The sequence below is a fragment of the Phaethon aethereus genome (assembly GCF_964289735.1).
Source record: "Phaethon aethereus genome assembly, chromosome: 7".
NCBI classification, from domain to species: domain Eukaryota; kingdom Metazoa; phylum Chordata; class Aves; order Phaethontiformes; family Phaethontidae; genus Phaethon; species Phaethon aethereus.
Genome location: NC_138583.1, coordinates 31658099 through 31685924, shown reverse-complemented (window position 1 = coordinate 31685924; position 27826 = coordinate 31658099). Strand labels below are relative to the sequence as shown.

The 27826-nt window shown below is 44.6% G+C and overlaps 1 protein-coding gene across 1 annotated transcript; it reads right to left on the bottom strand.

Moving 5' to 3' along the window:
• Positions 1-510: 510 nt before the first annotated feature.
• HABP2 (hyaluronan binding protein 2) lies at positions 511-22716 on the bottom strand (the record flags this gene model as incomplete). The annotated part of the gene is made up of 13 exons (XM_082002034.1): positions 511-790; positions 1704-1849; positions 3354-3488; positions 3821-3963; positions 4843-5089; positions 5218-5312; positions 5754-5925; positions 6930-7049; positions 7438-7554; positions 8011-8118; positions 9241-9369; positions 14422-14458; positions 22648-22716. The coding sequence occupies 13 exons, from the start codon at positions 22714-22716 to the stop codon at positions 614-616; spliced, it is 1695 nt and encodes a 564-aa protein (XP_081858160.1). The 3' UTR covers positions 511-613.
• Between the last annotated feature and the right edge of the window lie 5110 nt (positions 22717-27826).

Genomic DNA, 27826 nt, shown 5'->3' with positions numbered 1-27826 from the left:
TAATAAGTAATTATCCTTTAATCAGGAATAAAGTGGATAATTCTAATAGTGATTTTCTTTTTAATTCTAATAGTGATTTTCTTTTTTTCTCTTTCAATCTGGAATGCACCACTGATGGAATTTGTGGTTATTTGCCATAGGCACATGATGATTTTTATGTATGTGAAAAGTGGTACTGGCTTTAGGAGCACACATCAATAGCTTTGAGGTGTCAAGGTCCAATGAGTGCAGAAAAAACACATCTTAGCCAGGGGCATGAGGTGAAGAGGGAAAGGATGGCAGCAGCTGAACCTGCAGAATTTTCAGGGCTTGAAAAGCAAAACTGGAAACATTGGCAGCTGCGGTTCTGATTTGGGGAAGAAATGGAGTTGCTTTACTTTCTGATCTGTTTTGCCTACAAAATCTGGGCTTATTTCAAAGCCCCCAGCAGGAAAACTGTCACTGTCATTCTATCAAACACTCTAAGTCTATTTTCAAGATGGTGGTGAAGGATGCCCCATGTAGGCCATGAGGAAATATCAATAATGTTTTTGATCAAAGAGGAGGCATTTGGGGAAATGATAAAAATAAGTAAATATCTCAGTCTTACCTTTTGTCATTCCATACCTGTCTCCTAATGAAGTGACCTTGACTCAGACCGAATTTTGGATTTAATCCAACTGAGAAATGTTGTCACCTGGGTATAAACTCCTGGCTTGTTTTTTAACCCACACTCCTCACCCCAGCTCACAAGGCCATATACATAATAGGAGCCATTTTCGACACAAGTTAGTGGGCCTCCAGAATCTCCCTGAAAAGAAAAAGCACACACATTCAAAACATGAAGCAAAACGTTAATCAAAATAAGAATGCTTCTCTCCCTTCATAAGAATTTGAAGCTGTAATGATGATCTTTTCCTATCAGATGTACCATCAGATTCTGCTCAGTTCCTGAGTAGGCTTGCAGTTCTGGAACCAGGTCAAATGATACATCGAAAAAGTTTGGTAAGTTTTTGTTTGTGCAAGCCTGTGACGTATATCTGACAAAGTCACATGAAATTTCTCAGGCATGAAAGTACCAGGCATTTGCAGCCTGAGCTCCACATTATATTGCTGAGATACGCCATGATGTGATCCTTGGCATAAGTGAAAACACTTGATCTCTCCTACACCCCTCAAAATAACTTTATTCTAAACTGGTTTGTCTAAATTTTTGTTTTATTGGTGATTTCTATTGCAAAGTATGGTTGCAGTGGTAGTTCGCACCTCAGGAAGCATTGTTCAAACTCTTCCCTATCTTACAACAGTATAAATATGAACTTGCTTCACATGTGCACTAGCTGTAATGAAAAGAAATATCAATCCTGACTTTCCCTGCAAGCCTTAGCTCTGATAGTGAAAATCATTAGAATTGGTGCTCATGGCAGAGGCCATAGTAAAACTGAGGGAAAAAAGGCAAGTTTTCAGGTTATTATGACAAACTGCCTTGGAAGCCAAACTTTCCAGTCTAGTCTGTAGCTTCCATATATCTGCCTGGGGCTGACAGTGACAACATTAGCTCTAGGGATATACATTTCAAACCATACTGAAGAAAGACGATGGCTGTTGAAATACAGTGATGGGAGAAACAGATACATATGCAGCACCCTGCCAAAGCTATTACTCGGCACAGCCTGACTATTTACACAAAAAATTAGTGTTCAAATACAGAAAAAGCAACAGACCTGACAAGAGTCCGCTCTGGGTCTCTGAAGATTTCCTGCACAAAACATGCTTTCATCCAGTATGTGATCGTATGCTCTGGGTGCATTGCATTTCCTCTGCGAAATCAGCTTGACATTGGCATCTAACAGCTGACGGGATACTTCATCTATGGGATGTGCACCAAAAAAAAATGGAGTCACCTTCCTCCCAATCCTGTTACATGTTGTCTTTGTTCAAAATAGGAGCTTGCTTGCCATTTGGATGGGAAGGGGTAAGAGCAGGGGGGATGCATGGGCTAGCCTGGGAAGAAAAGAAGTATCTGTCTGAAATGATAAGGGTTAGGGTTGGAGCCTGGAAGCTTCACTCAGGACATCAAGTTGTTGCCTGAACAAAAGCAAAGTCAGGTATTCCAAATTTGGCTCCGATTAGCTCTACCCATGTAATCCTGCTTTTCAAAGGTGCTGGTTGTCTGCAGCTCCCACGGGTCCCAATGGGACTTTGAGCTGCTCAGCACTTCTCAGACTGGTGCCATTCGATGTTTTAACATGCAGGCTAATGGAATAGATGAAAACTGAAAATCATACAATATTTAAGAGCAATGATTAATTATAGTGAATCTAAAGACATAACTTGACATCTAAAGGCAATAGCCAGAGTTTCAAAGCACTACATCTGTAGGTAATTAAAGGTGGTTTATAAGTTTGGTTCTGCTCGAGTTTCAGGAAATATTCCATTTCTGCAGTGATTTCCTGAAATGCTAATAATAGCTCTGCCCAAAGAAGGAGCCATCTAGTTTGAATACTTACAGGGTACTTGGTATTCTTTGTTGGGGGAAAAAAGAAATTTCCCTGTACCCTTTTTAAGAGAGATTTTTTATTTGGAACTTTTAAAAAATGTCCATTAAATTCAGTTGGTGCATTTTGATCAAATGAACATGCTTGTCTCTTGTGGACTTCAATGAGAGTTACATCAGAAGGGAGAATTTGGTCCTATGTATCGTATCAGGCTGTATCAGTCACAAAGCACTAGGACACCTACTGCAGCCTGAGTGACACAGTTTCCTTCTGCTGCTTTACAGCAACATCAATCAGAACATGAGAAAATGCATTTTTCAGAAAATTGCCATTATCTTTTTTTAAGCATAGTAATTTCTCCCCTTAGGATTTACTGCGGGCAAGAAAGGTTTTGGATAGAGCTGGTTGAACTTGAAAAGCTTTGGATTTTTTTTTTATTTTTCAGCGCATCTGAAGATCCAGATGCTGCTTCTGAAAGCTTTATCTGACCCAATGGGCTGGAAAACCATGTGAAAGTTCCTGTCTTTCTTGGTCCTGTCTTGAAACACACAAACTATACAATAGCCTCTCTCTTGATACCTTCTTGCTTCTGTTGCTGGCTTCAGCTGAAACCATGACATAGTGTGTCAGATGGCAAGCAAAAAAAATGCGAAAAGGATTTTTTCAGAACTCTGAAAAGTTTGGTTGGTCTAGCAGTTGGAGATTGCTGATAATGAGTAATTTCCATGGCAGGGTTTAGTCATCCTTAGCTTTGAATTCCAGGTCTTGGTTTCACCAAGTACCTAGGTCCACATTTGGATCTAGCAACTGCTACTGAAAGTACCAGCCCGCCTTGCCATGGAAGTACCCACCAAAATCCAGCGAGCCCATAAATACCTGTCTCTGTCACACCCCATCCAGAAATGAAGCAGTCAGTTCCAACAGGAAAGAAGAAGTTAGGCAGACATGCTGTTTTCACATACTTTGTTTCCACTGCACAGTGACCATCAACTGGCTTCAATTTAAGTAGTGCTGGAGAGAAGATAAAGAAGAACAAAAAGTATTCATAGATAATTTTAATTCCTAGCCATCATTACCAGTCTGTGATCCAACCCTCTGCAAAGTTGCATATACCTAATGTGCTATTTGCACTACGTCCTGGACCTGCCCCTATTTTTTTACCTCTCACTGCCAGTGACTTCTGCCTGCCCATCACAATTCACATTCCAAAGATTCAAATGGGTCTAAATCACAATTTGGCCTAATTATTTCCAAAATATTACATTGACTTCAGTTGGAGAGAGGCACTTCAGATGACTGAGGCTGGAAGTGCACCACATGAATATTCAGTAAAAGGGATTTACCAATATCATTGTGTGGGACACCATCCTTCTCTCTGTATTTGTAATGTACGATGACCTTCTCCACATCAAATATTTGCTCTTGACGCTCTCTCTTCTTGAGGTCTTGCTTTCCAAGGGCTACTTGGAGATTTTCTGCTGGTTGTCTGAAAAAAAAAAAAAAGTAAATTACACGCAGACATTGTCTATCAGTTGTGGTGAAAACCTGCACCTTTAGTATCTGCAACTCAAGATATTGCTTCCTCTTGTAGAGCATGGCCAGAAGATTTCCTAAGATCATTATAGGAGGGCTTAGTCAGGGAAACAGTGGTGTTGGACAATACATGGGCTCTTAACATCTTTCAGTCATGAAATTAAATGATTTAAAGCTGCATGAATACACTTTTCTTTGCAATTTGGGGCAGAGTAGAGTGTGCACACAGTCTGTTACTGTGGCTGTGATGATGAGAGGTAACTCATGGAGACACGGGAGTACAGTTGCTTGCCATTATCTGGGTGTACTTAAAATCATCTGTGCTGGAATGATCTCCAGTGTGTAATTTACTAATTTCCAAGGATAGTGGTTTCCAACTTGCTCAACAAAAATGTTGAAGGAAATGCCATATTCTAAGCTAGCTAGCACATAAACAATTGAAAGAAGAAAACATATTTCGCCTGTTCTCGAGATCTTAATTATGATGCAATACATTATGTTGTTTATGGTTTCCCAGTATCCCCTGAGGGAGTCCTTCTTTCATACATTGCACAACTTTGTTACATTCCTCCTCTTTTCCTCTCATACAACTATTTTAGCTCATTTTGGATGAGTGAGAGGTAAATTTAATTTGTTATTCCAGCAAGCAAGCACGAATTTTAAGTATATGTATATTTTCATGTATGTGTTCTTATTTTCACATATATGTTTTCCTTTCAGTTTGATTCCCAGCAATCATTTGGACTGCAAATAATTTGGATTCCAAACTGTCTTTAATAACCATCCTGATTTTTATATGTTTATCTAGCCTAGGCATAGGACATGCACCTACTCAATGCAGTGCCCAGCAGTAAGAACCCAGCAAGCTTTAATTAGCACTCCACCACAGAAATGTTCACTCCTTTTTGAAGTCTTTATCTGCAAAGATGCCATCCAGGGATGTTTGCCAGGTGTAGTCTTAGCTCCACCATAGATCCTCTTGAGTGTCCTTTGAATTTCTGGTTGTCCACATGTTTTAAATATTTCATTTGATCCAGGTGGGTCTGTTGGGCTGTCTGTTGGCCATGGGCTCTGTTCAGCTGCTTTGGAAGAGACAGCAGATGTGTAATGCAGAAATAGTATCAGACTGGAGGAGCCAAGTAACGGGGGTCACCTGCTGCTCTGGACCACCTACCCACTGCCAAACAGTTCACTTCTAATTCTTTACCTGTTCCTGAGCAGGGTGAAACGTCACAGAAGTCCCATTCCACTTTGTGATTTTTTCTGATGTAGCACCAGGGTTTTTCATCCTCATCGGGATTCCTGAAGGGAACAGTTCAGACCATCAGCCAACAGGAATGGGGAAATCTCCACAAAACCAGCAAAGGAGCTGAGGATGCTTAGGGGAGCAGCCTCATGCTCCCATATGAGAGCCAAACTTCCAAAGGTACTCTTTCATAAGATTTGACAAAGCAGATGCCTGAGATAAGGAGAGTGGGGCTTCTTCCATTTTACTGTCCCCATACCTATCTTAACCCTAAGAAAAATGAAGGACCGATTCAGGGAAATGAGGGCTCTTTCTGGAAGCGTCACATCAGTACAGTGACTTAGGGAACACACCCTTAACATCCTTGGTATTTTAAAGACAGGCAGTGTCTAGACAGTTGTGAGATCTTAACACCATCAGTTAACCAAATTCATGAGCAGTTTGTCCTCATGCTCTCTTCGATATAGACCTCTACAGTTGCTTCTTCAAAATGTTACCTGCAGAAGTTATGTTCACCAATGCCGTAAGAGTCAGCATCCTCCATAAAGGCATTAATAGGGTAGTCCAAGAGATCATGGGAATTCCAGTGCAGGCAGGTCTTGCCATTCACTGCTTGGTTCACTCTCCCTCTGTACTTGGAGGAGGCCTCTTCGTAACAGTCATCCAGTCCTGTAGGAAGACAATGATGACATGAAAATGCCTTTTGTGTTATTCTTTGCCCAAAGTGGTTTCTCCTCCTTCCCATCCTTGACCTACATTCATTTTATGGAGAATTAGAAGCACCTGCTGGGTTATGTAATGATATCCCTTACCCTACATAGGCCAGAAATTAGAGTAATGTCCCAACATCTGTCCAACTTGAAGCTTGATTGACTTCAAATGCCTGAAACATCTTTGCATGGTAAAGACCTAACAGCTAAGAGGTGCCTTAATGCCAAAGCACAATCTCTCTGTCAATGGCATAGGCAAGAAATGGTATTGGCAGGATTAGATGGAAGTGGGCAGAGCTGCTATCATGCCAGGGCAATGTATGTGCCAAAAGGAAGATTGTGGGGTTGTGAACCTAACCTGTAGGCGAGCTGGAGGAAAAAGCACCTGCAATGTGGAGCACGTAGTGGTATACATGGAGTTTGAAGTGCAATCAACTTTTAAAAGAGAAAGAAACAAATCATTCACCTTGAAAACATGTGTGGGGTATGGTGCCCATGGTGGTGCTGCAGAGGCAGAAGGTTCTCTATGCAGGCTGGGGTAATCCTATGCCCTTGGCCACCCATCTGTGTGTCAGTGACTGTCCCCCAGCCTGGGGAGTCACAGGCAAGTGGACATGAATCTTCACTACATCAGCTTTCGAGTGTTTAAGGAGAGCCCAATGTTCCTTCTCCATGGGACATGCAACCTCTGGGAAATGTGTGCTCACTCATTATATATCGGTGGGACCTTGCTGAAGCACACTTAGAAAACATCAGTATAGGAACTGTTTTGAGCCCCTTTGCTGATGGTGGCTGCAGAAGTCAACCTCTTCCTCAATCACTCTCCCTGAGGAGGCTAGTTCCCCGGGTGCATTCAGGTACTTGGTGCGATGACGGCATCAATCAGTTTGACTGCAGGGTGAAGCCTGCTCTTGGCTGTCTTGGGGATGCGCCCCTACCCACTCCCCTGGAGCTGTGACATACCGATCTCACAGAATCTCCCTCTGAAAGGTTTGGGGCACTCGCAGGTGAATTTTGATCTGATCCTGTGCCGTATGCAGATACCTCCATTTTTGCATGGGTTTGGTCTGCACGGTGAAGATGCTGTCAACGTGGAAAACATAGAACAGCCTTGTCACTCTGCTGAATGCTATACAGCCACTCGCATGTGCAATAGAAACTGGGGAGAGCTCACACTTAGCCTTAGTTGTCTTCAAGATCTTATGAACTCTTGAAAAGCACTTATCACAGGTGGTCTCATCAGTGAGTGAACCACCACCCTGTAAATCAAACATGACTCATCACTGATCAGCCCCACGGATGGGAGCCATAGCAGACTCAAGCACCAGGGCAGGACCACCTTCTGCGGTGGACTGCATGTGATCTCCCACTGCTGAACATCTGCAGTGAGGCAACCTCGCCTTGCCATCCCCACCGCAATTCACTCAGCACCCTGCTAAGCTGAAGCCTTTTCTGATGGGGCTGTGCTCACCTCGTTGGCAGTCAGGTAGTTTGTAGGGATGATTGCAGCTGCACTGAAAGTAAGGAGGAGTTAATGTAATTAGGCAGTGTCCCGTGTGGCACCTTTTCTCCAGGCACATGTCCTTCACTGTGGAAAACAGACACAAGGTTCTTCATCAGCATTTGCACATGCACAAGAGCTGTGCCCTCACAGGGATTGTGGGAAGACACGCTTTCTCCTGAATCTCTGAGGAGGCTTTCATCTGTCTGTAGTGGACTTGGGATTTCCATTCTTGTTCACATTATCTATTGAAAAAAAATCTGCAGGACTGACAAGCAGCTCACCACTGCCCACCTGGCAGGGGATATAGACATGCTTTCTGCACACCTGAAGTCTGTCTTACTGGATACCTCTTTAGACAGACTTTGGTCTGGATGAGGAGCTAAGCATGAGACTTATGAACATGACTGCGGTGGGCTGTCAAATCCCTCACCCCAGCAAAGAGTGGGTTTATAAAGCCCTGTGTTTGCTTCCATTGACAGAGCTGTAACAGTAACATTAGTTGCCAAAATAGGGAGTGTAAGTTAGCAGAAGAGAAATTACCTTTCTCACACGTAGTCCCAGTGTACGGCTCGAGGCAGACACAACTGAAGCTTCTTCCTCTGTTTTCACACATACCATTGTTCTTGCAGGGGTTGGAGGAGCATGGGTCTGCTAGGGTAAGGATGAAGATATTTTAGTTTAACTTTCAGCTTCTCCACCTCCATCACCTGCTTTTTCTTCTCGCATTTTCCGACTGCAGAAGGCTGCCTTCCTGGCCGCAGCATCCCGTGTAACAGGTATCGCATTTACGCATCAGCTCAACAGCCACAGAAGCAGCTATGAATTGCTGCAGAGCCTACTGCAAGCTTTGGATAAGGAGCTCCTCAGCTATCTCTGCCATGTCTACGGTGGAGCTGTAATGGGGCAAGTCCCTTCCTTTGCCGAGGGCCAGATTTGCCTCTATAGCAGTGGCAGAAGCAGGTGCGTTAAGAGCCAGAGCTGGTCCTAGGCATCTGCCTTCATGCGTTTATTGTGGAGGGGTCTGGATTTGCATTGCCCTGGTTTCAACGTGGCACTAAATCTCCCCTGGACAAGCCATCCGTCACCATTATACTGTACAACACCCCTGAGTGGCTATTGCTGCAAGGGAGCAGGCACCTGCTGAGAACCACCTGAGCGCTGCTCCTTATGCCACACTCAACCTCTCCACTCCACTCCAGGCTGCCAGGAGCAATTCATGCTGGGAACAGCCACACACCAGCTCTGCTTTCCTTGTACCAGGCAATAACCCAGGGGACATCACAGGCAACTTCCCTGTCTCTCCTTTTGTGTTCCCTGAGCAATCTCAAGGATCCTTTCCTGGTCTCCAGAAGTTTGGCAAAACAGGAAAAGAAAAGAAAAGAAAAAACCCCACAACTGAGAAAAAAGAAAAGAAAAAAAAAGGCAACCTGCTCTATATTTGGTTCCCAGCATAAATACAGAACATATATCCCATGAAAAAAGCAATTACATCTTACAGTGTCTATAGACAAATAAGCCTGTGCTTTTTTGTAGTAGCAATCAGAAATGTTCTGCATGATCAGAATCCACCCTGTGAAACCCGGAGATAAAACACAGGCTCCTTACAAGAGAAATACAAAGGAGAACACTGCAAACAATCCTCCTAACTCATCCCTTTGATGCAGGCATTTCGAGAGCAGGCTGGCAGCCGAGGCCTGCCACGCTCATGCTGCAAGCGAAGGGTTGGGATTTTACCCATTCCTCGCCTCCCTGTCCGCCCCTCAGAGGTACCTTTTCCGGTATCGCTGTAGCCAAAAAATGCCTCAAACCAGTCAGGGTCCTCTGAGGGCTGCTGCTGGAGGAAGGGGTCCTGCTCCGGTTGCGTGTACTCATCGTAGTACTCGTAGTCGTCAGCCCCGTCTGCAGGGAGGGGTGAGAAGACGGTGGAAGAACAGAGGAGTTAAAACTGCTGGAAGGAGAGAAGGTATGAAAGAAGTTACTCCCTGGGGTGGACAGTCCTGTTCTCCTTCAGCTCGTTTGGGATGCCAGTGGGTCTAGAGCTTGCATCATCTTGAGGACGAAAGGTGCCGTTCAGCTCTTCCTTGGCGCCGGCAGAGCTCACCCCGCGCCCAGCACGGCCTCCCCCCAGCGCCGCTGGTCCCAGCTCTGCCCTCGGGGCCGCTCCGGGAGGGTGCTGCGCCCTGGCTGCCGGCCGGCCGGCTCCGCGGCGGCAGCGGCACGTGCCGGCGGGGACACAACGGGGGGCTCAGCAGGCACGGGCCGCTGTGCAGCACCACAGCCCGGGAGGTGCTGATGGCGGTTGCCAGCACAGTGAGAAAAGTTGATCCGGATTCCTACAAGAAGGGATTTTCTTCGTCCAGCTGCTTTGATCACCAGCATCGCTGCTTCTGCAACGCCCGGCAAGGCCTTCACCGGGGCGCGGTGCCTGCCGCGTGTGGGGACACAGAAACCCCTGCCGAGGGAAATCGGAGGGGGCCAGGGCCCAAGGCACCCCCACACCTGGGTGTCTCCCCGTCCACAAAACCCCTTTCGAGGGACGAGGGCCCGGCTCAGCAGACACGTGCTGAAAAGCCCGTCCTTGCCTCAGCAGAGCCGGCAGCCTCCGGCAGCCAACGTCCTGCCCGGGAGCCCGGCGCCGGCGGGACCCGCCGCTTGGCCAGCCCGCGTTTGGGGGGCTGGTTGGTTAAAGTGGGCTGGCAGCTCCTCGCACAGGTACGGCCGCTGCCGGTGGAGCCACGCCGGTGTTTCAAAGACAAGCTATGGTAATGAGCAAAGCTAAGCTACGTACAGAGACGTTTTAAAAAGCTCTCCCCTAGGGCCGGACCGATGGCCCCATGGATAATGCTCTGCCTTGAACTGATTATCGACTGCATTATCTTAGTTTTCTCTCCTCATTCATTCGCTTGCAGCCTTTATCTTTATTCTTTCTTTGCTTCTGGGAAAAAAAAAAAAGAAATTCCACTTTTGTACAATGGGTGTTTTATATTTCATATTAAAATAGAACCGTCTTTTTTTTCTTCTTTTTTTTCCTACATGCCAACTCTCATTTCTCACACAAAAAAAAAAGAGGAAAGTTTCACCTCATTTATTGCTATGTCAAGTCAAGACTCCTTTTCCTCAGCTCATTATTTCCACAGGAGCTGAGTCTCGACAGTGTGCAAGTGTTGCAGAAGTGTGTGCCTTGCTGAGGAACAGAAGGATTTCACTGGAAGATAAGGACATTGTCTACAGTGAACAAAATTAAATTTAATGTGATGTAGTTAAGAAAGGAAAACAAAAAGAGGGCTTTGCCTGAAATGCAGCCTGCAAGCTCACTTAGTCGGGGGGGAGATTTTGCAAGCGGACTTCAGTTTGAGACAATTGTCTGAAGGAGTCTGATTTTGTTCCTCCTGTTTATTTTCAAAATCTTAGTGGAGAGCATTGGCTTTTATTCCACAGATGCTTTAAAGAAGTATTCTGAGGGATGGGGTAGCCGTTTTTGTGGAAGAATACACCTGTTAAAAGTTACGAACTATGAGCAGGGGAGTTACGGCTGCCAAAAGCAGGCTGCAAACGTGCCCAGAGTGCTTTACAGAGCCTGGTGGGGACTCTCTTGAGTTGACAGAGGGAAAACAAGTGCTCCAAATGAGCACAAATAGCTAAACCGTTAGAGAAGCATCTACCATGATTTTTAAACCAACTGCTCAGTGTTAAGAAATGAGGGTACCGTCACTTCATTTTGTTACATTGGCATTATTCCTAGCAATGGATTAATCATTTATTAACAACACTTATGAAATCACTTGTTGACCCATTATGAACTATTTTAAGTGCATCTCTGCGGTAAAACCCAGTTGGCCAAGATGCAATTCACGTTTTGCAGGATGTCTCCTTCTGGCGGCTCTGCGAGGTGGAGGAGCACAAACCCTCGTTTGCACTGACGGGACAGATGACCCCGGGCAGTTTCTGAGGCAGGCTAATGCACATCCGAGGCCAGGTTTGCACCTTGCAGCATGTCTGGGTGACCAGGGCTGAGGTCGAGCGGGTGGCACCGAGCAACCCCCTCGTGGGCTGGCAATTACCGTTAAGAGGAACTTTATGACCAAGCCGTGGAGTTAACGGCGCATGCAGAAAGTGCTCAGATGCAGAAGCAAAGCTTTGGGTAGCTTGGCTGCCTGTGTGAATAGCAGGAGTCAGGAAGCGGAGCTGCCTGGCCAGGAGACCAGCCAACATGACGTGAGAGTGCAGCTGATCTGAGAAATCACCAGCGTCCCTGCTTGTTCCATCACCATCCCTCTTTATGAAACTGTGAAACAGAAATAGCTTCTCCGGGTCATGTGAGTGATGCTTCCCATCTCCCACCGACTCCGTGTCCTCCCCAGCTGCACGAAGCAGTGAAAAACAAAGAACAGAAAACCCTGACTTGGGTACATGACATTGAACTAAAAGATGTCTTCTTATTTATCATTGTTTTGACACTAAAAAACTATTTGGCTTCCACATCTCTTATTTAAGAAGTGCTCCCATTCCATTCTTTTAATTATTCATAACAAGCCATAGGTTTAGTAAAGCAAAAACAACACTTTTTTTATCTGAGCACATAATTAACGCACAAAGTCTGATATACTGGTTGATTTAAACATATTACTAAATCAGAGTGTTCATTCTTTCTAAGTGCTGGAAAACCTTAACATGCTTAAAAAAAGCAGTGATCTGACATTTGTCACTGAAATGTGACTATTACATGAAATTAAATTAGACATCCTGCATGCAAATTTTCAAAGAATAACTTTCCTCTGTGTAGTACAAAAAAATTCCCCCATAATTGATAGGCAGAGATTGACTTTTAAAGCTTCAAATCAGCTTTGAGGTCTGGGTGATCTTTTAAACTGCTCAAGCTTTCATCTGCAGTTTTTCATATTGCCAAGAGCTGTCAATCAAGCGATAGATTTCTGATCAATATCCCCTTCTTCATTAGCTTACACGGGCTCTCTCTTACGGAGAGAACAGATATCCCAGCGCCGGCAGTCACACTGTTTTCAAAACCTTCACTGGATCAAGTCATGACTAATGTTCTGAGTGGGAAAGTGATGCATTAGGATGCCATTGAGTGACCTAAATTGCGAGGTAACTTTGTTGGACTGCAGTTGTCAAGATGAGTGATGTGCAAAGTTAAAGCCTATTGCCAACACACATCAAGAGCGCCAGAAAGTACCCAGCGTTTATTCAAGCTCTCTGAACCTCTGGGGATTGACTGAAATCTGTCCTAATTTAAGCAGGATGAGTTTTGCTGCCACCTTTCTAAATACTTTTTGTCTCCAGCTCTGAAAATAATGTAGTGCTATTTTTATGAGGCTGAAATCCTGACTGTATTTTAAATAATGATATGTCCTCCATTTAATTCTGCAGAGACGAGACCTCACGGTATTTCCTCCCTTCCACGTGGGCTGTGGCTCGGAGTATCTGCAGCTTCAGAAAGAAATTCCAAAAGAAGTGAGAGCAGCTAACAACAAAGCCAGCAAGCCTTTCAAATAGTTTTGTGGCTGTTACTTAAAAGCAGTTTTACAGAGTCTTTTCCTCGGAGGGATGAGCACTGGGTGAAGGTGGATGATGACGGCTGAAGGAGTGGGGACTCGCAGGAAGATGGGGAGTGGGAGACTGCAGGGATAGTGGAGGGACAGAGGTAGGGACCATAAAGTGTAAGGGAGGGAATGAATTAAGAAATTGGGAAAGCTCCATCTTCAAAAAGCAAATCAAGGTTTGTACAAGGTTTTGTGTGTAAAGCCCGAAGCCAGCTACATGTCTCTGTGGCCAAATACTTGCAGAAGCTTAAATACTGAACTCAGATGCATGAATAATTTGGATATTTGTTTTCCACACACATCTTGTTAGAAGAGCAACATTAACTTGGGGCAAGAAGCAGTGCTTTATGAGCTACAAGGCTGCCAGACTTGGAGGTTTGACCTGGAAGCCAAAATGCCGCTGCAGTGAACAGGAATGTGGCTGAATGGTGAGTGCATAGTAAAAACCACACTCTTTTCTGCAGGAAAAGGAGAAAAATTAATGTAATGCCTTATTAGCTATAAAGTGTAAACTCAGATCTAAGAGCCACTGAAATTAAGAAAAGGAGGCACAGGGCTTACCTGCAAAAATACTAAACTTAGCAATAAAACCATAATCCTCTACATAGTCCAAGTGGGCTGTGAAAGGATGTACAAATCCTCACACAATATCTGCAGGTCCTCACACAACATTCATCACAGTTTTTCTCTGATCAACATCTTAATGCTACATAGCCTTCAATGATTTTTACTTGCATGAGCCTGTAAACACTTTTTGAACCTTCTGGCACTTTGGAGAAAACCTTGTGGAAATAAGTCCTACAGCTGGTTGTATGCTGCAAAGGAAAGTTAGCTTTCATTTATTTGACCTTCAGTTTGCATGCACAGATGGACTCTTTGCTTATCTTTCTGTGAGGTTTGCAGCCCAGCACCATGAATTCTCCTCCAGCCCATGACCCACTGTGTCACCCATGGGTCCCCAAAGCTGTGTTGAGCACAAGAGGCCATAGAGCGGCCGAAACGTCCTGGCTTGGAACACAACTGTGAGCTGCAGGTGCAGTCTAGGAGTAGACCATGATTTAGTAGCCCAGGAGTAGCTGCAAATTGGTACTGCTGCTATGCCTCTGTTTTGGGCTCCAGTGTGCCAGCCACGCTCCTTCCTGGCTGGGACCCAATGCAGTGTTGTCTCCTGCACTGACACAGAGCATATGTGGAGGTCTGAAAACGCTCACCATATCACTTGTCCAAAGTCAAACAGGCTTTCTGCTTGATCACAGGCCTTATTTTAAGCTCAGAAAAGCCATGCATGAAATTAATAAAACTCAGCTCTGGGCACTAGCCTGATGGACAAGGTCACCAGCCTCTCAGTTTTGTATGCAGAAATTAAAATGAAGAAATGAAAATCACTTACCATTCAGCAGGTTGGCCAGGAAGAAGAAATGGGAAGCCTGCATGAGATAAAAAAGGGCAGAGTGTCAGCTTCTGGGGGAAAAAAAGCCAGCACTTGGATTATGGCACAAAATTTCTGTTTGCCCCAGTGCTGAACATCCAGATAAGCTCGTAACCCACTTTGGAACTAACTGGGCTGGATTTCAAGAGCTCTTTCAAAAGGTTATCAAAATGTCTTAAGAACATTTAAGCCGGTGCGGGAGCTCTGGCTTTTCTGAGTTTCCAGGCCAAGCCGCAGGGCTGGTGTGCTTTGGGAAAAACTGAAGGAGTTAAATTGCCTTTTTGCTTATTAAGTGACCGCGCAGTGACTGTTTGTCTAAATCCTCCGAGATACAGCGGAGGCCATGCTCCAGCCAGCTGCCAAAGCTGGAGGCTGGGACGTGCTCGGGCAAGGCAGAGCGGGGGTCCGGCAGCACGGCATGGCCTGGGAGCCTGTGCCTGGTGCAGCTGGTGGGATCTGGACCTCCAAGCTGGAAAGCTGTCAGCAACCTTTGGATGGAGGGGAACATTTCTGGCACTTCCCGTGAGGAAATGCCATGTGTCCAACCTCTGACGTGGGCTCCAGCCTTTCCTGTTTGGCTCATGATCAAGGACAAGCGACACAAGGGAACAGAAGAAGGAAAACAGCTCTCAGCCTTTGAAAAGTGTGCATGAGGCTTATCTGAAAGGAGACGCACTGACTCCACACCAGGACGCATCCCCTGCGTGAAGATTTCACCTTGCTTTCCCTCTTGCTCTATATCCTAGCTGTGGACAGGATTACCTTCCTGTGATGAGAAAATGTGTGCTAAGAGCAGGTGTAAAGAAGGAGATTTGGAGCTCCTATTCATCCCTCACATGATTTGTCAGAAGAAAACATATTTCCAAACAATTTAACACTCATAATCAAGACAGTTTATGTACACACACGCTCACATACGATTATTATGTGCACTTACTCATTCCTACAGATACAATTAACTGTAAATATACATATAGAAATGGTATATAGATGAAAGATGTTCTCAACTAACACTGGTTGTGACCACGAACAAATGAATCAGAAGCTATGAATAAGAAACAGGACAAAAAAAGCTCAGAATTCACATTTGCGAATATTATCTGGAATATATAAATGAGTTTTTGCTTCAGGCACATTTGTGTCCCTCTGGTGTTTGAGTCAAGGAGAACAGACACTCCAGCGCTCCCTTTCCCACCGACTTTAGTGAGAGCGATGTCCTCTGAATGCTCAGCGGAGCCCCTTTCCAGGTGCACTTAAGTGAGCCGCACCCGTATGTAACGGAAGCCTGTGCAGCTGGAAGGACACACACATTCCCACAATTGCCCCTCCTGAACAAGAGCCGAGATGATGGTGAATGAGAAGGCTGTAAAAGCTCTGCCCTTGGTGCACAGGCTTCTCGAGTGTAGGTACAGGGATTGGCAGATCCTTTGCCAGACCCGAGGTGCAGCGGAGGCTGTGGAAGGCAAAGGTCTAATTGCTCCATTTACAATTAGTAGTAGCGTTCATCCATAAACACAGACCAAAACAAACCCTGCAAGTGTACTCCTTTCTTTTGGAGGAACAGATGAACCAGAGGACAAGGAAGCAGCAATGGGAGCAGGATGAAGCAAGAAACATTTCATCTCCCTCCCCAGCTGTCCGCGGTGCCCTGTTGTCTGTGTGCCTGGTGGGGTTGGAGAGGGTTTGAGGGCAGAAGGATTTGAGTTCAGTGAGGTTGCCCCTGCACTCGGGGCAGCCCTTGGCACCTCACCGGAATGCCAGAGGGTTTCAGCCCCGGCGGAGCGAGGTGCAGGATGTGACTGCGTCATGCTCCTCTGTGCCTCAGTTTCCCCCAGCTGTAGAGCAGACGGGGTAGTCTCACAACGCCCAAGGGGATGGCTCGCACACCAAGAACAGAAGAAAGATGAGAAGCTTGGCACTTTGCTACGCTACTTTCTTTTCCAGGTTACCCACCTACCCTTCCCGTCCAAGCACTCCTCCATGGGCAGAGCTGACTGCAAAAGGCCAGATACCCTAAACTCCCTCTTGCAATAAACGGGTGCCCTAGAAAATGTGAAGGTTTCCAGTAACATCCTTCAGAGCAGGCAGTGGCTTGTACTCTGGGGGGGCTGAGTCCCAGATTTTGATTCTTGCTTTTGGATGAAAGCCTCTATCTGCTGCCACAGTGCAAATGTTGCTGGGAACAAAAGCTCCTGGAGCACCCGGAACAGAAACTCCAAAAGTTAAATCCAATCTTTACTGTAAGGCTCCAGTGTCCCGTTTTGTCCTGGAGCTTTTCCCCTTCATGTGCCTGTCACAAGCTGCAGCAGCAGAGCCACAGAGGACAAAACCCCAGACAGAGGTGACCTCTATGGCATGGAGACTCTTCTCCTCCCTTCTGAGGTCCCCTGGACCTCATTCACCAGACCACATTGGTTTTGAAGCATTTTCACCCCTGCTAGCCAGCACAGGGCCATATTTTAGCCTTTTGGCTCCCTGCATGAAGCTTTCCATGGTGGTGAGCAGCAGAGGAGAGAGAAGTGCTCGCCTCCTTCCCTCCTGCCCGCATGAGCTCGCCCCTTCCTCCGTGCCATGAGGGGATGCAGGATGTAGGATGCGGGATGTGGGATGCGGGATGCAGAAAGAGGCTGTTAGGAGGAGGGCACAGGATGAGGGGGCCAGGAGGGGCTATAGGTGGAGGGGGGCTGCAGGATGGGGCTGCAGGAGGGGGTGCAGGCAGGGGCAGTGAAGGCAGGGCCTCCCGCCTGCCGTGCCGTATTTGCTCATGGCCAGCAGAGGAGGATCTTGTCCTTCCGACGAGGTGCAATACTGAGCCCAACCAGGAGCAGGATTCAAACAAAAGGAGGAGGGGTGGGGGGAGAAGAAATCAGACTGTGGAGCTGGTTTCACCAAACAACATCCTTGCTGCAGCTCGACAACCGATACTTTGTGTGCTCTCTCAAGAGGGAATAAGATCTCTGGATCCTGTTCTTAGCAGGTCCGCAGAGATGGTGGACGAAGCTGGAAGAATTTGCAGTGAGCAATTTTAAATTGTATTACTTTAGGCTTATAAAAAAGAAGTGCTACAAAAAAAAATAAATCTGCGAGAGACGTTTTATATGGGTACCGGTGTGTTGCTGAGTGTGTAGCTGATTACATTTATAGGGCTCCTAGAAAAAATAGTGGGAAAATGACTGAAACTCAAAATATCCTAATTTCACCTGACCTTTGTTGTTTGTCATCATCATCGTAATGATTAACACTTCACTACAGCTTTGTTTCTCCAAAGAACCATCAAAACTTCATTAATTAGGTTTTGTACCAAGGTTCAATGCTGCAGATACATGATACTCTCCATTTTTCCATTTCAACTCTTCAAGAAAGAGAGACTAATGAAATGTAAGAGATTTCAAACTAATGCCAGAACCATGAGCTTCTTGGTCTCAGGACAGAATCCTATGGCTCTTTCTTAGAGAGCCAGTCAATCTCTGGTGATTCTTTCTGAATAAAGCCAGGAAGATTTAACCCCAAATTCAAGGGAAATTATTTACAGCTGCCAAGGGCATTCTGCAGTTGAACCGTTTATTGTATCTGGGGTACATTTGCTACCCCTTATTAAAATCAAAATGAATAATTAAAACACAAAAGCAGGTGGAGAAACAGTCAGCACAAAGGCGACAACCCTGGGTTAGGCTGTGAATTTACATATGTGCAAAACAGAAGTAATTCCAGAGAAAAAAGTGTAGCTACCCAAGCTGTCATGACAGACTAGCAAGAGGAATGAAAACTACCTCTACACATACACACACTTTGCAACAAAGCACTACAGAAGTTCAAACATTAAACTGCATCAGTAGGAATTGGACTATTCACTTAATTGTACTAAGTCATGCAAATTCTCCTGCAGCTTGCCATGAAGTGGCCTCCACAGCAGAAAAACAAATATTACCCTGTTCATTTGTTCTCTACAGTCACAGCTTTGCAGCTGAGAAGGAGGTAGGATGGGAATGAACTGGAGAACGAGGATGGATATTTGATCAGCTTCCATCCACGACTGACATAAGGCATGAAGGAGCCACAAGGGCAGACACAACTACTGCCTTTTCGTAGTGAACTCCTTGATCCCGCTGACAGCTCTCAGTGGGAACCTTTGTCTGGGCCTCTCGCCAAAGGAGGAGGGAATCGACAGTTCTGATGCTCTTGCAATCGGCCAGATTTTTGCCTGCAACCATCTTGGGTAGTGACAGTCTTTGAACTTCAAGGGAAAGTGGCTTTTCCAGCAATGACATTGTATTTCTCAGCCAAGGCCATGGTTGCAGTATAATGAAAGCAGGGCATATAATCATCTGGAGCACACATGCAACAGATGTTGTATTTTTAGCCTGGGAAACCATTCTCTGAAAGGATTCCACCAAAACCTCTGAGTTCTTCACCTCTCTGTTAGCAAGACATCTCCTGCCTCCACACTGAACTGCAACATGTGCTTCAGAGTAAATGATATGTTCCTTACCGACTGGTCCCTGGGTACCCAGAGAAGTTTACATTTAAAATTTATTTGGCTGATTATTCAGTTGTGAACCTTTCCCATGGTGGCACCTGATACAAAAAACACGGGGATCCAGAAAAAAAGCAACAGCCCTCAGAGGTGCTGCTGAAACCAGCTTGGTTCTCTGCACAGGAGTTACCTGCTCCTGTTTTCCAAGAGATCAAAGTTTCCAAGTTAATCTTTGCACCATGAGAGAGGGCCCAGTAGCAGCTGGCTGTTTTTAAAGTTGCTCACTGGTGGATGAGGTGTGCTTGTGCTCCCAGTGGAAAATGGGTCAGCCTTGAACGCCGCAGCAAGGGGAAGATACAAAACCTATTTCATGGGGGCTGCAGGAGCCAGCCATGTCACACTAACACCAATGCGCTGCGCTGTCAAGCGCTTTTGCAGCCGGTGCTGGGAATGCAGGTTATACTGCTAGACTTAAAGCTTATGCAAAGTCATTAAGTCCCTTTAGTTACATGGGATATCAACCTGCACGCTTCAGGGCATAAGCTGATCGCCTTCGGGGGCCAGTGGGGAAGGCTTCGCCCTCTGAGAACGCGGTGCACAGTTAGCTGGGGGCACTCCCAAGGCTCTGTGGCTTTCCTGCTGCATCAGGCAAATTTAGGCGAGCGCTGCGGAAGGGCATTACACCTGTGGGCCACAAACTGAGACGGGCTTGAGAGCATTCACTTCTCTTTGCAGTGATCGGTTCGCCATGCAATGGAGCGTGAAGCCCTTGCGTGAGTGGTGCAGCACCAGGGAGAGGATGAGGGGAGGAGAAGTGGGAGTTTAATACAGGAAGAGGTCCTGTATTGGTGGGTAGAAAAAGATGTCGGACAGAGTTCACTTTGGGACACTCTGAAGTGTTGGTCTCCAAGCACCTGAGGCAAGGAAAGACCTGTACTGCTGGTAACAGCTTCCTATCGGCTGTGGGCCAGCTAGGAGATAGGCACCAGTGGTAAGTTTTCTTTGCAATTGTTTCATCTTAATGTGACACTTTAATTTCTCCCTTTCCTCTACTAAGTGCACTTGGTTATGGGACTGGGCATGGCTAGTGACTTCAAAACACTCTCCATCACAACTAAGCACACATCAATTTTTTGAAGTTCCAAAATGTTCAATGAAGAGCCACCTCTGCTTCTCTGACTCCTGCTTTTCTTCCTCTCTGCTGCCAGGGGTGTTGAGTTTGGAGGGAATACTGATACGAGCAAAAAAGCCTGATCTGAACGTCTGTTGATTTAAAAATCGCCTTTATTTTTTCCTGCAAGCATGTGTTGAAGCACTTTAGAGCATTGTTAAATAGGAGCTGCAGCCTGGTGTATGAGCAGCTCTGTCACCAGAGTGTTGTGGGACCCAAACTGGTCTCATCCTGTTGCAGATTTCTCTAGCCCCACTCAGCACAACGTTTAAGCATACCATTTAAATCTATGTGTATTTCAGAAAAGTTGTTTCCATACAAGCCCAAGTCAGGGAGGATGAGCAGTTGAATTGCTGTGTCTGAATCTCGATAAAACCTGCTGCAGCAGAGCTCTTTGGATTTCTTTTTGGCAAAGTAAAGAATACTTAACAATACAACACCTTATGGCAAGCACATTTCTACTACGGTATCTTGGGGAGCAAAAGCATATTGATTTCCCTAAAAGCTCCTTTTCCTACAATGTTGGTGTGTGTATCAGTGAGGACCTACTGTAATTAAAAGCAAAAAAACCCAAAACCCCAACCTGAGAAGACCTGTCATGTCTGAAGACAATCTTTGGTGCAGCTGCATCATATATGCTAAAATAAAGGACCAAATTTTGCTCTCACTTGCACCCATCATGCAGCCTCTGGTCTTTTATGGAAAGAGTTTGGATTCATGTGGGTGAAAGAACTGAATGGAAATTTTTGCCTTAGTGTCCTGCTCCAAACCCACCAGATCCATAAGTGTCCGAGTGCTTTCCTTTTCTATTTTGACTGACCCGATACAAGCTACTGCCTAAATCTGCATGTGACTTCTGCTATATTTCACAGATAACATTTATTAATCAGAGTGTTCCTTATGAAATCTCCTAAAACCAGATTCGAATAAAAATGAGAATGATGAAGATAATTCTGGGAGAGGATGGAAATACAAATTTAAGGATGTTTCCCACAGTTTCAGCAAAGTGCTAAGTCTATTCTTTTTTCATTCAAACTATTTCTGTGTAACTTTTTCTTTGGAACAAATCATTAAGGCAAAAATGTCTTCTCGTAACGTGTTTGTCATGCAATGGTCACGTCATGGCGACTCATTCCTCCCTTTTTTTCTGGGATTCATGCCAAGTGCTAAGCCAGAAAACCTTGTTATATTAATTATGAAGAAAAAACATGTTTTATTAAAAACTAGCCTGCTGAATATTCTGTCGTGCTGCTTTTCAGTGACAGCAGAATTGCTTTTGCATTTTAGCAATGTTAATGAATTTTCAGGGCTGGGGGGAGATATACTCTACATTTTCCACCACAGTATTTACAGCAAAGTCAGATTAGGATTGTCAAAGCTAATGAATCAATCAAACACTTAGGACTAGCTAGGAAAAATCTGTGCAGGACTTTGTGTTGTCCAAGACTGCACCTACATCTTCCTCACTGAGTGTGACTTAACACAACTGATTCATTATGAGCTTATCTATATTAGATTGGGTTCCACAATGTCTGTAAAACTGGCATTGAAGTACCCTAGAATTGATCCCCCCAGAAAGCTGCCATGTGTACCAGTGGATCAAGTATCCATATTCACTGCTGTCAGCAGATAGATAGTCCTGATGATACACTAATTAATGAACGTCCTATTGTGTTGTGAAAAATCACTGATTGTAAATTCACAGAGCTCTTCAAAAAGATCTATAACCCATTAAAACCCGTTACTATATATTCTTCCCAAAGGACTCAATTTAAACATGTCAACATCTGAAATTTTGCAACGCATTTCAGTAAATATGAACCTGCCTGCCTAGGAACCGTCATTAAGGAAGCAGAGGTTTGAAAGAACCTCAGATTCCTTCATAAGAAAATCTACTTGATCGCAGTGCTTGGAGGAACAAAAGAGTTGTTTTTAAAACTGACTTTTAGTTTTGTTTTGGTTACAAGTCATTCTTTCAGTCTTCTTTAAAGAGGAGATGAATAGATTTGGGGAAGTGTATCAAGCTCTGCCAGAGCAGAGTTCTGGCCATCTCTAGCTGTATTGAATATTTTGCCATTAACCTTCCGTCCATGTTAGGAGCAATGATGATTCAGCCATCCAAAACATACGGCTAGGGTAAATTGTACCTTTGACGAAAGCTTGCAAAACTGCCAAGCCGGTGCATACCCCCGACCCATTTAATCTTGGTATCTAGTCCCTTCAGCGTGTCGATGAGCAGCCCACGCTGCAGCGCAGTGCCTGGGAGCGTCGCTCAGCGCTCGGGGCTGGGGGAGCGACTGCGCACCCCACCGCACCCCCCTGGGAGCCGGGTGGCCACCGCGCGCGCCCGCACCGGCCATTTCTTATCGCTGTAGATACCTGCTCCGAAAAAAGTGGGGCTTCCCTCTTAGGCAGCGTTTGCTTGGGCATCTCACTGTCCTGAAATGCAGATACTCAGCTAAACACTCCAGCTGCCCGGGAAGGTCTCAGCAAGGAGCAGAGCTGGCCGAGGGTAAGAAAAGTGATATAAAAACATACTCACGCACAAGTGTGTGTTCCCTAGGAGAATGACCAGTGGAAGAACCTGAAGGGTCAAAGCACTGTTAACCATCCTTACGCTCATTTTTTCTTGAAATTAGCTTTTTCTTCTTGCCTATGTTTTTTCAAACAAGCCACAATCATTCGAAGGTGAGCTAATTCAGTGCAAATAATTAACCGTGCTTCAAATATTGTTTAATGTTCAACAGATTGCCCTGATCAAATAAGCGCATCATGTCCAGATAATCACCGAGTTGACCTCTGGTAAATGTTTCAAGTCTGTAAGTATCGTAGATGAGAATAGTATAAATTAACAATGAAGCAAAGTATTTTCCTTGTGTTAGAATTATTTTTTGACTGTTGAAAAAAAGTGTGAATCAGACTTACTTCTCTCCCTTCCACCTGAAAAAAAATAGTGAGATCTAGTTATACAATGAAAGATTTTTAAAAACATCAGCACATGGTTTTTATTATTGTCTAGATTTCAAACATCAAGGTTCATGTTCTCAAGCATTTGTCCACAAATGTGAGAACCTGGAATTCTTTTTATAATAAAAAATTAAATTCTTGAGTAACCCCCAGTCTCCAGAAGCTGAAGCATTTGTAACAACAGTAGCAACTGAGGAAATCACAATATTACTGCAAAATAAACAACCCTCTATTGCAGAAATGCTGACACAGTTCTACTGATCAGATGTTGTTTGTACTACATGCTATGAAAACAAGTGAAAAGACATATTCTTTCTCCCAGAGAGTTTAGAGCCAGAGTAGGAAAAAGGAAGAGGGTGATAGAAATACAGTGCTTTCAGATCACAGCCCAAATTCACAAGGAAGCCCCTGGCAATATGTTTTCTGTATGGCTATAAAACACTTAAATAGGATAGTGCTGAGCACATTACACAACACCAGGAGGAAAATGAGTATGGTTGTCTGCTCAGGAGGACCTGAATAGTGTGCAGTAAATAAAATTGATGGGTAGGGTGTTCCACATGTTGAAATGTGAGGAAGAAAACAGTGAAATCACAAGGGCCTCATCGTTACCCATCTTGAATGGGATTTTCCGGTGAAAAAGATAAGATGTGAGTACTTGATCACAGGCTCTGTGACAAGTGCTGAAATTTGGATGTCAGGGAACCTTATTTCTGATGATTCCTCACTTTGGAGCCTGAACATCCTAAAGAAGATCTCATACACCAAAAAATACACAAAGAGTTTAAGTATGCTAGTTATGCCACACATGCATAATTCAAGCAGGTGCCTACCAGCAAAACGTGTTTGAGATTTAGTATGTTGGTGGCCACACATACAAGTTTAAAATATTCCAGATTCTTTAACTAGTTAGAAAGACAGCAAGATGAAAGGAGTTAGATAGCGCACGACTTTATGTAATGTGTCCTTGAGTAAGCTGATTTGCACTGAATTTTAATAGAGCCCTGATTCATCAAATCTCAAACAGAATTAAGGTATGGACTGGATCCTAATAACATCATGCTTTATATCCATGAAAGATAAATTAAAGGATGCAAAACTGCTATTGACAAACATTGATTATATGTACTTTGATGGACTTTGAAGTTGTGCCAGATGCGTCTTGTCAGCCTCCAAAGTTTTCTTTTAAATCTCATTGCATAAGGCTTTTACTTTTTAATTATTTTTTTCGCTCAGCCTCTTTGATCAAGAAAAAATGTAGATCATATTTGCGTGATGCTATTTCCTATGCATTTTATTTAGATATGCCCCTGTGCACAGCTCATGATCTGTAAAAAACATTACATGGCACCTAGTCATCTTACCCTGTCATCCTGGGTGCTATTTAACACTTAATTGACCTTCTCAATCTCACCATGTGCAGAGGGGACTAGCACAATACTCATATCTTTTTGTGCTGCATAAATCTACAGAATAAGGCGCAAGCAATAAGGTTGCTGGTGTCTCTCTGTTCCAAGGAGAATTTTGATGGGTGAGACTGTTCTATGGACCCATTTCATTCTGCCCCTCTGTCAGTGGCAAAGTGGTCCTCATGTCAGACCCTATGGAAAGGCATCCTGGTTGCAACTTCTGCTGATTTTAGAGGATGAACTAAAGTTTAAATAAGTAAAACTCCTTTTTCCTGTATGTAGAAATATCTTGTGAGTAGGCAGCTTCAAGAAACTGAAAAGAAGCTTTGGAGCCATTTTGATTCTTAAAAGTTGTGAGCCCACATATACCATCTTGCTTTCCTTGCCCGTCAAAATATGGCCGACACTTTCATGGCACGAGAGTGCATAAAGTATGTTGTTGTGCATGGCAAAAGGTTTCAAAGATGGTGCAGGATTTGGGTGCAGATGTTTTTTTGGGAGAATGGACCCGTTCCCTACATCTCCAAGCCCATCTTAGTCATGATGGCTTGCTCAGCAGACATGAAGTGCTTGTCTGTGACAGTCTAGGTGTTTCTAAACAATAGATATGGAGAAAAATTAGAGAAGAACTATCAAATCCTTTTAAATTGAGAATAAACAGATGAAAATGACTGTGTTAGAGTCCTGTGTTAGAACTGTGGTGGACTGGGCAGTTTTCTGCACAGCTGTCTATGCTGCCTTGAACAAATCATTTACTCTCAGAATTCCTGTGCTTCCCACTTGAAGAGCTTGGGTAGTAACTTCTCTTCTTTCACTATGTGTTGCCTGTTTGGATAACAAACTCTTCTGGCTCAGGTTTTTTTTTCCTATATTAATGAGCAGCTCCATGCAGAAGAGGTGCCCTGTCTTGGCTGTGATGTCTAGCATAAAAGGAGGAAAAGAATAACCTAAGATACTGCAGTGTCAATGATTTATTTGGAATTACTGCCAAGTATTGTACTCTATAATGTAATGAGTAGTTTTGGTTGCCAAAATAAACAGCAGAAACATTACTTTGTCCTTTTTTATTGTTTCCTAAAATGGGAATTTCCACTGAAAAAGTATTTCTTTTGGACATTTTTCTGTCACTGTGCACAGCTCTTGAATTCTGATCCTGGAAAGCATTTAAAGCCCTTCCTGGCTGATAACTCCTGTCCATCCTCCAACAGGAATGAAGAATATTCTGTGCTGGGTCTACTTACATGTGCCTGGTGCGTGTGGATTATCATGGTGTTAGATAGACTAACTGCAGATCTAGTTATTGACACTAGAAGAAAACAAATCACAACAGCTGTGACTGGAGAGAGAAAGTTCCTAAGGTAAAAGAAAAATAAAAACATCTACTATGCAACTTTAATAAAAACAGAGGTTCTAGGAATACTTGCCTGCATCAGCCATCAGCACCATGCCCACAAGAGCATAAGCCAGTCTCTTTGAGGGTCAGGACATCTTTCTTCAGACCCAACAGCAATGCCCTTGAATACGCAAAGATCAATGCTTTGACTTTGGTCTTTTCCACTGCTACCATTTTTTGTCTTTCTTTAATTAACCTAATAACCCAAAAGCCCTATACACGTTTGTGTTTCCTTTTTTAGTGTTCCCTTCACTTCCATTAAACATAAGCCTTTTTCACATGGTGAATAAAAACAAGAAAGCAGAAGCCCTATTATTCCTCTTCATACAGAAGGACTGGAGTTGAGTGAGAGTATAGGGAATTGACTTTTAATATAAAATCTGGGAAAGGGAGGAGGGGTAGTCTCTTTGTGAAATTCATCTTGGTGTAGAAAGCCAGCATGAGGTCTAGACACCACTTAAATCAACATTTAAAGTGTTGCGGTTGCATTTTGTTTCATAATTCTCTCTAGCAGCACATTCCCAGTGATGGTTTCAATTCTTGGGCTTAGATCAAAAGCACAATAAAAATTTAAAGACAAGCAAACAAACAAAAAGCAGAATAAGTGCAGGCAGCAGAAAGTTCTGTTGGACATGCAAAAGGACTCTTCCCTCATCCCCATCGCTATAACCCAGAAGTAACTCTTCAAAGGCTTTATGCAAACTCAAAGCTAGTGCAAGAAAAGGCTCAGCTAGTTCAGGAGAGGGTGGCACACACCAGGACCAGCAACCTCTCTCTCATGCTGATTCGAGAGCAGACTTTTCCTCTGAAGGTCCATAAACACCACTGAGCCCTTGAAGAGCAACCTGCCATGGTAGAGCTTTGTTCCCGTCCCCAGTCAGAGACCAGTGTACATTCTGGCCAAAGGTTTCCTGTCCCCTTCTGGCCTCTTGGGTGCTCTTTTAATCTTTCCTATAACAGCTCTGGATGATTGTGTTAGCTGTGCAGATCTCTGAGCCCGTTTTTGTGTCTTGGAGCTGCCTGCTAAAAGCATTAAAATTGTAAAGTGGTGGATGAAGGAAGACAGTTTTTCTTTCAAGCTGAAAAACATGCATCAAAGCCCCTGTAGTAAATTTATAGAGTATTAAAAACAAACAAAATCTGACCATAGGGTAACATCATTTTAAGAAAGATGTGATGGCCTACCTCAAAATCTGCATTTAATGTGCACAGCTCTCACTTAACCTGCCTAGGCTATAAATCCCAAGGGCCAAATTCTGTCCAACCATCCTAAAACAGAGATATTTTGACACGGGAAAGGTAGAACTAATGTAGTCTCTCTGCTCTGGTTACCAAACACTTCCTCCACAGCCTCTGTTGGTCCTTCTCCAGACAAAGTGGAGAGCAGGGAACACCAGTCCAAGCCGTGCCCCCATGAGGCAATCTCTGATGGGGGAGTCAGAGGCAGGAGCAGAGTCAGGGGAGACGCTGGCAAGAGCTGACGATACCATCCTGCTGCTTTGGGGGAAAAGGTGGGTTTTCTGAAAGGTGCAGCTTTTGGTTTTTAACCTGATGGCAGCGATAAGTGTGTAGGAAGGAAGGGAGAAACTGTAACCGCCAAGGCCAGGTGATGCTGCTGGACATGAAAGAGACTGACAGCAGGGCCCAGCACCTACACCATGGGGTTTTCTTCCCCGAGGGGTGAGGAGCAGCAGCACAGAGGGGTGGCCAGGCTTGGCAGGACACCAGCCAGCAAGGTGCAAGGACCTACCCTGAGCTGGTCACAGCCAGGCACCTCCAAAACACATCAAATAGCAGCTGGCAAGTCAACTGAAGGTAGGAGCTTCTGCCACCCCCCTGAAAGGTGGTCCATGTAGCACGGTGGCACAGGCCAGCTGCTGGTTTTTGCTCCTGTTCTTGGCCAGTCGATGGCCCAGTTTGAGGTGGTCCTTGGCTCACAGACTCATGAGCTG